The sequence below is a fragment of the Trachinotus anak genome, unplaced genomic scaffold, assembly GCF_046630095.1.
Source record: "Trachinotus anak isolate AG129_WGS33_773 ecotype Australia unplaced genomic scaffold, CSIRO_AGI_Tana_v1 ptg000008l, whole genome shotgun sequence".
NCBI classification, from domain to species: Eukaryota; Metazoa; Chordata; class Actinopteri; order Carangiformes; family Carangidae; genus Trachinotus; species Trachinotus anak.
This window is the reverse complement of record NW_027273859.1, coordinates 21,957,090-21,970,825: the sequence shown is the minus strand read 5'-3', so window position 1 is coordinate 21,970,825 and position 13,736 is coordinate 21,957,090. Positions and strand designations below refer to the sequence as shown.

The following is a 13,736-nucleotide window of genomic DNA, read 5'->3' as shown; positions in this document are numbered from 1 at the left end:
TAGCACGGTCGTTTCACAGCAAGAAGGTTCTGGATTTGTGGAGTTTGCATGTCTTCCCCGTGACTGGGTTGATTCCCTCCGGGTACTCTGGCCTCCTCCAACGGTCCAAAGGTTAGGTCCACATTAGGTTAATTGGTGACTCTAAATTGCCCGTAGGTTTGAATGTGAGTGTGACTGAGTTTTTGTTTGTATATGTTTGCCCTGTGACAGACTGGTGACCCGTCCAGGGTGCACCTCACCAAATGTCAGCTGGGATTGACTCCAGCTCCAGCCCCCTACATCTAATGAAGCCAACAACGTATTAAGTAAACATGCATTTACATCAAATTCTGTGAAGAATTGGTGGATCATTAAAAAAAAAGTGAGAAATTTTAATGTAATCTTTATTACATGATTAATTCCGACAATACATTTTTGATGTGTGGGAATCACAATGCAGGGGAGGCAGTGTGAGAAAGAAAAAGGTCTGCACATTCCACTGAATTAAATAATAACACTTGTACTGCAGAACGAGGCAAATCAAACAAAAGGGTAGGTAACAAGTGTCATAAAAAGTCGGTTTTACTTGTTTTAGCCCAATTGTGAGGGTTACAATTAAAATGCAACTTTTGTTTGCAGTTACAGAGCAACAACAGATGAACAACAAGAAAATGCTGCTGTGTCAAAGTATGGTGAGTAAAGAGAAGCGTTGAAATGGCCGCTGGTGTTTGTTAGTTTGCCTCGTTCTTTGAAGCCTCGTCAAAGTTTTCAACAAGATCTAAAAACAGAAACAGAAGGGTAAGGAGCGGTGGAGGATAGAAAACACCAACAAATAATGATAAGAAAACGTCTAAATAAGCACAGTATTTATTAGCATACAAATGAAACTACATCACTAAGTACAATACAATAATAAAAATACGTTATTTTAATGTTAGAGTATAGAGTTAATGCAGATCCTTTTAAAAGGAGATGTGTAACATTGCTTACCTGGGACCTCATCATCCTCCTCTTCAGCAGCAACCATGGGAGCTTTGTTTTCTCCAACTATGAAAAAAGAACAATGAATTGTTGACAGACAGCACACAAAACCACTGATCCATGTAAACGGATCAATTAAGAGTTTTGTGGGTACCTGGTTTGGGCAGAGTCTCTGCTAATCTTCTGAGGCTGGTAAGACTGTCAGCTCCCAGCTGGTTAAGGATTCCTGGGAGCATCTCTGTGAGCTGCTTGTTCTCAGCATGCCCTGTGATCGTAAAGGTGTTGGCAGCCAGGGAGGCCTGAACCTTTGGATTATTGAAGTGGATCACTGTCCCCTGGTTTGTGAACATATTCACCTTCAGGGTGATACAAAGGGAGTTGAAGGGAACAAAGAGGAAGAAAAACAGAGGAATTTGAGGTCAGTGGCAAAGAGGACGATGCAACAGCTGGCAAGACTCTGTCCTTGCCAAACACAATTGACAGATTAAAAACGTTCACTTTTAAAACCCATAATTATGTTTTACTTGTGTTGGCTACACAAAAACTGGTCTCCATGCGATGATACCACACTATGCTTACACATGTTTACAGCATTAACGCTCTCTTATATCTAAAATAACATTTTGGACACTTCACTGTAAGCTGTCAGCAAATGGATTAAAAGACCTTCTTTGTATTTTAGACTGTTGTTATAAAATATTTATGTTTATTAGTTATCAACTAACTGATTAACTAATTGTTTCAGCACTGAACAGCAATTAAGAGGCTTCATTTGGTGAGAATTTTACATTTTTCCAGTCCCATGTGTGGCCTCCTATACCATATTGTACTTATTATTCCATTAAGTGGGAAAACCTGACCTTAGAGCACCAATGTCAGGAGGAAGACATGTCTGCCTACTTATTTCTGTGCATTTCAGACAGAATTTGCTCTACCTCCTCAATGCCAGAGATGTTGTTGACGCCTAGTTTCTTGAGGGAGAACTGCAGCTTCTTGTCATCTGCTGTAGCTGTTCTGTGCACCACCTTCTTCTTTCTGCGGGCTGACCCCTAAAGAGAACAACAATGAGCTTTAATGTATGACTCCATAATACAGGTATAAGACTAACATTAAAGATAAATATGTATGCAAGTCATTGACCAGCATGTATTCCAACTCACCTTGCCGCCTATGCGGACCTGCGCCTGAAGTTTGGCGAGCTTCTCCTGGTTCATTATCGCCTCCTTCATCTGACACACCATATAATAAAATTTAATATTTGCAAACATTGAAAAACATATGAAAGCTCAAGTCATTCAAATTATGTCAGAACAGCCCTAATATGATGGACGTTATCTCATTCATCAGATAATCTGATCTGCGTGCAAGAGAGTAATATGCAAAGACAAAACACGTCCAAAGTCCACGATTGAGTTAGCTGGAAATACAGGCTTTGTATTTACAATCAAGTGTCAAAGCTAAAATTCCCTTAAATTCCCCCAACCCACCCACGCCCTTTTGCCTCAAACTAACAATTCGCAGCTGCCAGGAGCCCCAAGAATAGCTGCACACTTTTAAAGTCTCGACTCAAGTTCTGCATGAATCAGACAGAGGTGGGCAGCTAAACTTAGTGGCTAAGTTAGGCTAGCAACGTTCCCCCTAACGAAGAGGAGTGATTTAGCTGTTAACATCACCAATTTGATTTAGCTAGTGTAGCTAGTTTAGCTAGTCCATAACGAGAAGCCTGTGCTTGAGTTTTCAGCCACAAAAACTGGGAAACGTGTTTTTTTTTTTAACCCGGAGTCTCAGGAATTATGAGACTGAACTGCCGGCTAGTTAGCAAACCAATGCTAACAGCTAAGTTAGGCCTCTTCAAACTGATGCTAACGTTTCACTATGATTGACGCTTTCCTCGCCGTTTAACACGTAGAGTGGTACTGTGAACCGTTGTTTCCTCACTCGGTTTAAATTATATGTCTGAGACAGCTTAAAAAGGCCACAGAAACGTGAACTGACCTGGGAGTGTGTAAACACGCGGGTCACACCGCCGAAAGAAGCTCGGAGAAAGGAGGGAAGACCGGAAGTGACGTGCTCAGATCGATAACTTGCCGGTGTGCTCCACAGACTGTGTAGTTTTTCAAAATTCGTGCTCAAACTTTTAATTAATCTTAATCTAGTGTTTAAATTCTAATGTTTAAATTGTCCTGTCATGTTTTGCAGTTGCAAAGATTACATCCACTAATTGAATGCTCTCTAATATTGATCGAAAGTAGTGGACTCGGAGATCTGATTTATTTTTACGGCAGTAGCACGTATTTTTAACTGTCACCTAAAATATAAGTACTAAACTACTATATAAGACATGTGTAAACATAAAAAAAATTAAGCAAGCAGCCAGTGCTATCTAAAAAAAAATAACTTACAGCAAAATTTAAAAAAAAAAAAAAAAGAATTGGTAAAAGATTATGCCAATCGAAACGGAAGTACTTGCGTTTATAGTCATGGCGTCGTCCTGCTCACTGAGAGGCAACGTGATCACTCGTTAAAATGAGAAACTTTTGGTTTACTTGGGCAACAGATACCGGTATCATCTAATTTCAACACATCCTACTTAAAAGAATTAGTTTCCACTCCTGGACATTTTCGTTCAAAGGTGAGAACCTTCAGAGCTCGGTGTAGTCAGGGATGCTAGCCGGCTAATACGCGGCGTGCTAACTAAGTTGTGCTGCACTGAGCACGTTGGCTCAGGTATTTCACAAATACGCCGCTTTTGTTTCCAAACCACGAACCTTACGTCTAGATTTAGTTCTTAGGAGAAGCTTGACAGTAGACATCGTTTATTTTATTGAGCTCTGTATGCACAATGGAAAAAAGTAAATTAATTTTTTGCCTTGGTGGGTTGTGTTGATGTTGGATGTTAAGAATGTGAACTCTTTTTCCGTTCATGTTGCTGAGGTCGATGCTAAACTATCAATCCAAGTTGGTTTCCCACTCAAATAGGTCAGCTTTAATTGGGGGAAAATCCCCTTATTCTGCCTGACAGCATCATATTCTATATCGTTTTGTACCAGCACCTTGTTAAAGCCATTATCACCATACCCTTTAGTCTTTATGGCGTAATCCATGCTCAAATTAAAGCATAATAAATGCCTTGTGCCTTTTATACAACACTTCCCACCAGTAGGCGAGTGGCGTTTAAGAGGTTTAACTAGCCCCGGTGCCATATTTCTGTATCTAACCCTATATGTTAATGTCCATGTTTTTATTTTCTGTATCTTTCCAGGCCTAGTATTTAGTGATCAGCATTGAAATGGCTTCATTTAAACCTACGAAAATCCAAGTCTATCCCAGACTCGGAGAGAAAGTCACACAAGACACACTGTACTGGAAAAACTACAAGGTGAGTCTCTTCTACTGTATGCTATCTTTAATATTTCTGTCGTGTCAGAGTTTTGTTTATATCTGTTTCCCATTCTTAACAATGCGCCTTTGTTTCTCCTCCCACAGGCTCCGGTCCAGATAAAAGAATTTGGAGCAGTCACAAACATCGACTTTTCCCCTGTGGCTCCACATAATTTTGCTGTGACAGCATTCACAAGAGTATGTTGGCTTCACTTCTATCAATTGTGATATTTATTTATTTTTTTTGCTCCACGGTTCAATCAGTGTTCACTTGTAAACTAAACAATCCTAGTTCCATCAGCTCTCGATGAGTAATCAGGTATCAAGTAGGCAACATTTATTTGAGATTTCCCCTCATTCTGACACTGGTTTCTCCACAGATCCACATTTATGGGCCGTTCTCCCAGGAGCCTGTGAAGTCATTTACACGGTTTAAAGACACTGCGTACTGTGGGAGGTTCAGGTCAGACGGTCAGCTGCTTGTGGCGGGATGTGAGGACTCTGCAGTCCGCCTGTTTGACGTCAGCGGCAAGGTGGCACTCAGGATGTTCAAAGGGCACACAAAGTGGGTATCCCATACGACACTGACTAATAGTGCTGTTGCCTAGACTGAAGGCTGAGTGTTTTTCACATGTGTCATTATCTGGTGCTCTCATCATTTAAATAATTGTAGGAATATAGGGCAGATCAAGAATCCTTTTTATTATGCTGTATTACCATTCAGCCACCATGCTAAGCTGCTGTATTGTTCAGGGCCGCAGGAAACTTTTGTGTAGTAAAGAAATTGTTGAATGATGATATCTTGAGTGATCCATCGACTGAATTTCATGATGAGCTCAAGAGTTCTGACAACCTGCAAATTTACTTACTAATAAAATAAATATAATAAACGTCTCATTGGGAAAGAGAACCGATATGAATTTTGTCTCGTATTGTGTTTCTGCTCAGGGCTGTACATGTAACTGACTTCACGTCAGGCGGGTACCAGATCCTCACGGGGTCGGACGACTACACCTGTCGACTTTGGGACATCCCCAATGCCACAGAGCTCAGCACCTACCAAGAGCACACAGATTACATCCGCTGCGGCGTCACGAGCAAACTCAACACAGATCTCTTCATCACTGGTGAGATGGAAGCTGAATTTTTTTTTTTTGAATAGTTTGAGAAAATTAAAATTGTGGTTCATTAGTGTCAATGCTTGGTGCATCTCAGAATTAGATATAATTAGATATAGTTTGACATTTATTGTAGCCAATACACTTTTTGAATAGAACTACTCTATGACATCTGTTACAATGGCTTTCAGATCAAAGCAACATAACGAGCATAGCCAAAATCTTTTATTACCTACCAGATCTATGGCTTATTAGCAGCACAATTTCTGCACTGTATGCTACAGGATTTCTACTTTAAAAAAAAATAATAATAATTTGTGCTAAAAAGAAAAAAATAGGAAAAGATGTTAACTTATATAACTAGTCTAATTGAAAGTTGAATAATTAATGTGCAAAGTTAGTGGTAACAGCAGAAAACATAATCTGAGCTACTCTTGAGATGTTGAACAGAGGGCCACTGCAGATGGAGGGATGAGGACCAGGATGAAGGAGTTTGCTATGTTTTTGAGTGACTAATAATTGATGTTTTTTTTTATCTTAGGATCATATGACCACACAGTGAAACTGTTTGATGCCAGAGCGGATAAGAGTGTGATGACCATGGACCACGGCCAGCCAGTGGAAAGTCTGCTTCTCTATCCTTCTGAGGGGCTCCTGGTCTCTGCAGGTAGTCAGCAGTAAAGTCACCACGCTCAGTCAGCGCGTCCAGAAACCGTACCAACTTGTTTTCAGACCATACACAAAATGCTACGTTATAGTTACTGAAATTCATCCAGGACATTAGAAAACTTTAAATCCAAATTCTCTCTGTCTCTCTCTCTTCAGGAGGGCGCTATGTGAAAGTGTGGGATCTGCTAAAGGGAGGCCAGCCTCTGGTGTCCCTGAAGAACCATCACAAGACTGTCACCTGTTTGTGTCTCAGCAGCGATGGACAGAGACTGCTGTCAGGTTCTCTGGACAGGTATGGGACAGGTGTATGTACAGTTGTGTGTCTAACATGGGAGATGAAGGAGAAAGAGTTCTAAATTGTGGAGATCACAGAGGCCACTCTGTTGTGACAGTTCCATACTTATTTCACAAGTGGTTTTTCTATGAATGTGATCTAATTCAGAGCCTCTGTTTGTCTTTCAGGCATGTAAAGGTGTATAACACAACCAGCTATAAAGTGGTCCACAACTTTGACTACGCTGCCTCCATCCTCAGTCTGGCATTGGCTGTAAGAAATTACATTCAACCCATTATCATTATTTATTATTAGTTTCCATGTTTGAAATTAAATTAAACGTAGAAAGGTGCATTCAAGTAAACTAAATTTATCATAGTTACACATTAGTAATTTATAGTAACCGAAGATGGGGAACTCCTTATTTGACCGTGGCCTAGAAATGTGCAAAAACAAAAAACCTTGTGTGAAAATTTGTGTGAATACAAAGAGATTAACATTTGTGTGTATTTGAGGTGCAGCTCTCAGAGGAAGCTGTGATTTGAGACCAGCTCTCAGACTGCAAAGTGATAGATTGAGTTTCTGCAGCTGCTAACAAAAATATCCAGTATTGCCAGAGACTTAGTTCGAAAGGAGAAACAGTACATCCTCTTCTCACGCTGTTGGCAGCAGGGTGTAGAGTTTCCAGAACACAATGTGCAACCTCAGACATTGAACTGACAAAGCTTTCTGTAAACTTAAGGCTTTGAGTGCTTTTGGATTTCTCCTTTTAATCACCACAATATTTGATTCATTAGAAAAAGGCACTTCAAAAAGAAAGGCTCTCTCAGCTATATTGATGGTAATATACCATATTGTTACATCAGTCACAGCACAGTGTTAAATGGATTTTGGTGGACCTTCTCACTGCTCCTCTAAGTGATGTGTGGGGGAGAAAAAGTGTTTGAATTCGTCATAGTAAAACTACGAATATGTCTTTCTCCTCAGCCGAATGATGAGTCCATTGTTGTGGGTATGACCAACGGTATTCTGAGTATGAAACACAGAAAGAGCCCTGAGGAATCAAAAGAGATCTCTGGCCAGCAGAGGCGACGACCATCATATCGTGTTTTTGTGAAGGGGAAGAACTACGTCCCTAAACAGGTGGGTTTACATTTATGTGCTGTGGCTTGTGGTTAACAGAGACATGATATGGTCTGCTGAGTTATTATTCCCCAAGTGATGCATTGACTGAAGCCTACAAAAGACAAGGTCAAACAGTTTGACAATGGCTAATGCCTTTTATTTCTTCACACTGATGTATTATTTAAGGCATATCTGGCTATTTTGCATCTTTTTTTCAGGATGATTTTCTCGTCAGTAAACCAGTGAAACAGCATTTGGCCAAATACGACAAGCAGCTGAAGAAATTTAATGTATCTAAGGCTTTGGATACAGCCCTGGAGGTATGCATTTCATGTATTTATAACATTAGCAGAAGGGTTAAAGCACCCACTGTCCTGTGGCTTTGTCGTACAAAAGTGGATGTTGTCCTGGATATTGGAATCTAAACATTCCTCATGCACAAATGTATTTGTCAGTGGGGATAACAGAGTATTTGATTTTATCTATAGACATGGATAAGACAGAGAAAACCAGAGATCACAGTTGCTGTTATAAAGGAGCTGGATCGAAGAGGAACGCTGAAGAACGCTCTGGCAGGAAGGGATGAACAGGGGCTCTCTCAGTTGCTCAACTTCCTCATAGGGTAAGACGCAGATAAAACTTCATTACGCTCAGCTTCATCATGTGCTGGCATAATGTGCACTGAATTTTGTAGATTGCTATTGTTGATCAAATTGTGCAGACATGTTCTGATGTGCAACTTTTTCCATTTCTTCTTCAGGAACTTGGTCGACCCCAGGTTTGCTCCTGTCCTTGTCACAGCGGCTGAGATGATCCTGGACATCTATCAGTCAGTAATCGGCCAGTCACCAGTCGTGGACCGACAGCTGCTCCGTCTGCAGGAGCTGCTGGAGAGAGAGATCGACTACCAGCAGGAACTCCTGGAGGTGCTGGGCATGTTGGACACAATGTTCGCCTCCTCCCTCCCTAGGAAGGAAGTGCAGTGCTCTGCCATCAGCAGGTCTAATGGCCTGACTCAGGGAGAAGCAAGACCACAGCTTCAGGCCACCTGAGGCTTGTAGTGGGTGGGTGGGGGGAGGGGGGGGGGGCTGCTTTAGACTGGGTTAGAGTACCTTTACAACTCTTAAACCTCTTTTTGAAACATCAGACACAAATTTCCTGACATGTCAGGCTACATGTCAAACAAACATTTTGGCACAGGTTTTAAGAGACTGACAAACCCATGGTCCCACTCTGGTGTTTTAACTCGGCGCGACTGACTACCAACCAACAGACAACAAAGATGAGCATACGTTTACTGTATGAGGAATCTCTGAATGTGTGGATGTAAAGCAAGGTGTTGCTTTTATTGGAAGTCTTGTAATTACACTTTCAATAGTGTGTGTGTGTGTGTGTGTGTGTGTGTGAAGGATTTCACCGTGAATGTCTGCTTTGTGTTTTCTTAATATTTGGCATTGACAAATGTTTTATAAGCAGATGAAAATAAATCTTTGTAATATTGAAATGGATGAATTATAATTGTGTTCAAAAAGTGTCACTGTAACAGTAGCATTTCAACAAACACATTACTTGAAATCCCTCTGTTTAGTATTTATAAAGTGTGTATAAGCAAGTAATGTTTTTGTAGTTATTTGCACATAATGGCAGTTTTAAGTGTTTATTATATACAGTATTTGTTGACAGTTCTCTAAAGACTTATAATAACTTTTAACTATATTTTCATAATCTGTTTATACACCAGCTTCCATTCAAGGTGGAGTTATAGTAATTAAAAAATGCACTAATAACTTATATCAGCTTATAACTACATCATACTCAGTTGTGAACCATTTATCAAGTGTTTCTATGCCGCGTCCGACTGCTACATACGGAAACCTGAAGTGTGACCGTCTCAACATGAGTGAATCATTTGCTTTCTGTGGCCCCCGGCCGCTGATTTTATCTCCTGCCATTAGAGGTCGCTGTAACCTCAAAGAAACAGTTAACTTTCGCACATTAAGAGGAATTTGCATCGGATTGGCAGACGGAAGACGGACAGAGAGCACCGACGCTGACAGCAGGAGGAGGGAGGGGGGGATGCTGTGTCAGTGGAGGCTGCAGGTCGGGCTGGAAACGGCAGCGGCACCGACTCAGCGCCATTTCTCAACCTGTAGCTCCGGCACCGACGCTTGAGGCAGCGGCTCGCTGAGGGAGGATGAGTCCGAGTTAGGTGCTCGCTCTCCCTGCTGAATTCAAGCGCGCTGCCAGGTCTCTACCGCTGTAGTTTCAGCTCCTGTTAAAGGTAGGCACATCCAAAATGTCAACCCTTTCCTACTGTGTTCAACCTGTCAGTTTCCTATGATATTATTGACAGTTTGTCAACACTTGCAATGATATAATATATATATATATTATATCTGTTTTTAAAGAGCCTCCGTTATTCTGCGGCTAAATAGGTCAACATTAAACTGAGTTAAATTCATTTTTAAAAATGTGAAAACGCACATAAACGTGTCCAGAGCTACACTCTTGAGTTTGTGGTATTTAACAAAAAATATTCAGTATAATCCCTGTAACATCCATCCTGTGATGAGCAGTTTTGCTGTGTCATAAAGCTAGCACACTTCCACAAAAAAAAAAAAAAAGTCCTTTCCTGCTGCTTTGTTCATGCTTTGCCTTTGCTCGGTGCAATAGTTGGTCTATTATGATTATAAATATGTAATTATAAAGGTAATTGCAAGATGCAATGTAATTACATAAGGAACAATTTCTTGAAAAATGGTTGTTGTGTCAAGAGCCAGCTGTTGTGTCCAGTTTAGGAAGAGGCCACTGATAAGGAACAGGTCTGAAGCCTGCAGCACTGAAATCAATCGATTTCCTACTTTAGCACTGACACACACATGTAGGTGTTCTGGTAGGATACTGTCTCTATGGACCAAGGAATAAAGTTTCATCATTAAAATCATTATTCACATACTTGGGATCAAAGGATTATCCCGTCTCATCGGAGGACCTTTGACTCTGCTTGGCACAAAAAAGGTTTGATAATCTCTTCGGGATCAGAGGAGCAGGCAGAATAACCAAACTAACCAGGGAAGTAATGAGCACTTACATGACTGCAGTGGCAGGAAAAAGTAAGTGAGCCCTTTTAAATTTAATTGTCTGCATTTATGTATAAATGTGTCTTAAAATATGATCAGATCTTCATCTGAGTTACTAATTGTTGTACATGTTGAACATTCAAGACATTCACAGTGTAGGCTGGGAAAAGTGTGTGAACCCCCTCGGTTAGTAACATCAACAAAAGCTAATAGGAGTCTGGAGTTATCAAACCTGGAGTCCAATCAATGATACAAGATTGGAGGTTAGTGCTTGAGTTAGAGCTACTGTGAGTTATAAAAAACATTAAAACATTTTGAGTTTACTATTCACAAGAATTCTTGATTTCCTTGCGAAAATGAGATCTCAGAGGACTTAATATCAGAAGTTGTTGATCTGCATAAAGCTGAAAGAGTTACACAGTCATCTCAGAGAGTTTAGATATTCATCAGTCCGCAGTCACTCTATAAATGAGGAAGATTTAGTTCTGTTTCTTGCTCCAGCTTGGATGACTCCAAAAGCACAACGCAGAATTACTGAGCGTTAAGGTAACAAGGAATCTCGGAGTAATCACTAACATCTGGTTAACATCTCTGGTCATGAGTTTACCATACACAAATCATGGTTACTTGGAGCATGGTGTCCATGGCAGGACACCACGGAGGAAGCTGCTGCTCTCCAAAAAAACATCAAATGCATGCCTGAAGTTTGCCAAAGAGCAGCTTGACAACTCCACAATGCTACTGGGAAAATGTTTTGTGGACTGATGAAACTAAGGTTGAATTGTTTGGGGATGTATGGTGTAAAAAACTGCACACCAACATGAAAACATCATCCCAAAGGTGAAGTGTGGTGGAGAGGGCATCATGATTTGGGGCTGCTTTACTGCTTGGACAGCTCGACATCATTGAGGGGAAAATGAATTCCCAAGTTTATCACTGTATGTTATAGGTTATTGTGAAGTTGGCTGTCCGCCTGCTGAAGCTCAGTAGAAGATCTGTCATGCAGCAGGACAATGACCCTAAACGTCAAAGTAAATCTACTACAGAATGACTTCAAACAAAGAAGATCCACCTGTTGCAGTGGCCCAGTCGGAGCCCAGACCTTAACCCAATAGAGATGTGGTGGAATGACCTCAGAGAGCCGTTAACAGGTGCAGGTCTGATCAGCAGCTACTGAAAGCTCTTGTTTGAGGTTATTGTTGCCAAAGCAGGTTCGACCAGTCATTAAATCCAAGGGTTCGCTTACTTTTTCCACCACTGTGAATGTTTAATGGCTGTGTTCAATAGACACATGAAAAAATTATAGCTGTTTGTGTGGTGTTAGCTTAAGCACGCTGTGTTTGTCTATACTTGTGAGTTAGGTGAAGATCAAACCACATTTTATGACCCATCAATGCAGAAAACCAGGTCATTCCAACGAGTTGATTTGCTTTTTCTTGCCACTGTGCTCTGAGAATGAGTTTTCCTTTTTTTATATTTGTCTCTCATATATTTCTGTTGAATGTCTGTCTTTGCCTGCAGTCGCTGTGCAAATGGAGCTGAGCAGGAGGAAGGTGCCTCTGTATGTGAGTATGTGCTCCAGTTTTCAGTCAAGTTAGAGACCAGCTCTTCCAGTTAATCTCGAGAGTTAGTTAACCCTCTGCAAAATCTCTGCAAATTGGGTTTGGCACACACCGAGAGATCGGCAACCTCATTTTTAAAAACCAAAAGTCTATGGCAGAGATTCTGTGTTCATGACCAAACCATTGTGTTTAATGAAAATGCATCTCGAGGCCAAAATATAACTGTAAATCCATCCAATATCTGAAGGGATATAAATGTTTGCTGCTTGTCCGTCAGTACAGCACATGTAGTTTCGTTCACTGAACTTACTGTATGTACAGTTGTATAAATGAGACCTCAGAGCTGACACTGGGGGCGATGAGGGCGCCATGATGACGGAAGACTGATGTTTTCCACGCTGATCAAACAGGGACTTTATCGGTCTTTGAATGAAACATTTCTGGGCTTTGCTGTTAGGTTATTTGAGCACTGAATCATAGTTTCTTATGGAAAAAATAACCTTATCCATCAGCACAACAGTGACAAAGGCTGCCTGGCATTTCTATATATAACTAGCAAATCAGTAACTCTGTGATTCATTCACATTGAGGTTTTTTATTTGTATTTTACTTAGTCAGAATTGGAAAGGAACTTGTATTTGCTATCAGTTTGATTTGTGATGTGTCTGGTCACGTTAAACCTTTGAATGGATCTGTTGTCTGTGAAGTCAAACTGTAGTCAAACAGGGCAGGACCGCAGTCAAACATTTATCTGTCGGTTTCAGTTTGGAATCTTAACAATGTACTCAAACATCAATAAGAATTCATGCTTTTCTGAAGATCAAAGGAGGAATACACTTTTCACTCTGTGTTTACTCAGTCCTAATCCGACATGTTTTTAATGCTGTCTCGCTTTTACTCAAGGTTATTTAAAGGTTACCAAACTTTTATTGTGGAGACTCCATTTGGGCCATTTCATGTAGTGAAGCACCTGCTGTTCCTGCTGTGCTCGCTTTCTATAGAGGCCCACAAATGGATGAATGAGTGAATACATCCACGCAACAGTTCAGTTTTAAAAGCAGGGGATAGCTGGCAAAACTGAAGAAGTGTTTTAACAGGACTAGCCTGTGAGGCATCAACGTGCTGATGTAAGCATCATCTTAGCCTGTGGCACGAAACACAGCATGTACAGCTAAGTTTGATGGAGTTGTCATTAGTTTTGCCAATGTGTCCAAAATAATGGACACATTTCAATAAATTTTGACCTGCTGGTGGTTCGAGTAGAAACACTACCAGTTACTTTGATTCATCTTCTATTCATGGTTTGAGATATTTCACTTAAAACCACAGATGTCAAACTGTTGCTGGCGCTAGAGGAAAATTCAGGGATTCAATAAAGTCATTAGGATCCACTATCTGGAAGCCACGAGTGTCTGTGCCAATCAATCTAACAGATGTTGAGATATTTTACTAGATAACTGAAAACTCTGAGGATTGCTAAAGCCATTAGGGTTCATCCTCTGTGCACCGAGGACATCTATGCCAAAAGGCGTGGCAGTCCATCCAACAGTTGTCGAGATATTTCTCG

At 40.8% G+C, this 13,736-nt stretch overlaps 3 protein-coding genes across 8 annotated transcripts in view; 2 read left to right on the top strand and 1 right to left on the bottom strand.

Moving 5' to 3' along the window:
- Positions 1-365: 365 nt before the first annotated feature.
- LOC139624410 (transcription factor BTF3-like) lies at positions 366-3,067 on the bottom strand. Its single transcript, XM_071483506.1, has 6 exons — positions 2,956-3,067; positions 2,121-2,189; positions 1,896-2,009; positions 1,115-1,316; positions 970-1,026; positions 366-757 (listed from the first exon to the last, which is right to left on the bottom strand). The coding sequence occupies exons 2-6, from the start codon at positions 2,187-2,189 to the stop codon at positions 711-713; spliced, it is 489 nt and encodes a 162-aa protein (XP_071339607.1). The 5' UTR covers positions 2,956-3,067; the 3' UTR covers positions 366-710.
- Positions 3,068-3,420: 353 nt separating this feature from the next.
- Positions 3,421-9,030, top strand: utp15 (UTP15 small subunit processome component). The gene is made up of 12 exons (XM_071483504.1): positions 3,421-3,592; positions 4,223-4,339; positions 4,447-4,539; positions 4,722-4,906; positions 5,290-5,468; positions 6,001-6,126; positions 6,285-6,420; positions 6,591-6,675; positions 7,390-7,545; positions 7,746-7,847; positions 8,016-8,149; positions 8,288-9,030. Exons 2-12 carry the CDS (start codon positions 4,250-4,252, stop codon positions 8,577-8,579), a joined length of 1,578 nt encoding a protein of 525 aa, XP_071339605.1. The 5' UTR covers positions 3,421-3,592; positions 4,223-4,249; the 3' UTR covers positions 8,580-9,030.
- A 526-nt stretch (positions 9,031-9,556) lies between these two features.
- LOC139624407 (rho guanine nucleotide exchange factor 28-like) overlaps positions 9,557-13,736 on the top strand; it is a 40,294-nt gene continuing 36,114 nt past the window's right edge. For 3 of the 6 annotated variants that reach the window (XM_071483494.1, XM_071483495.1, XM_071483491.1), the window contains exons 1-2: positions 9,558-9,808; positions 12,129-12,172. In XM_071483494.1, coding sequence (XP_071339595.1) covers positions 12,140-12,172 — 33 coding nt within the window. In that variant the 5' untranslated portion in view covers positions 9,558-9,808; positions 12,129-12,139. Of the gene's footprint in view, positions 9,809-12,128; positions 12,173-13,736 lie in introns of all 6 variants that reach the window. The other 3 variants (XM_071483493.1, XM_071483492.1, XM_071483497.1) reach the window with 2 other exon arrangements.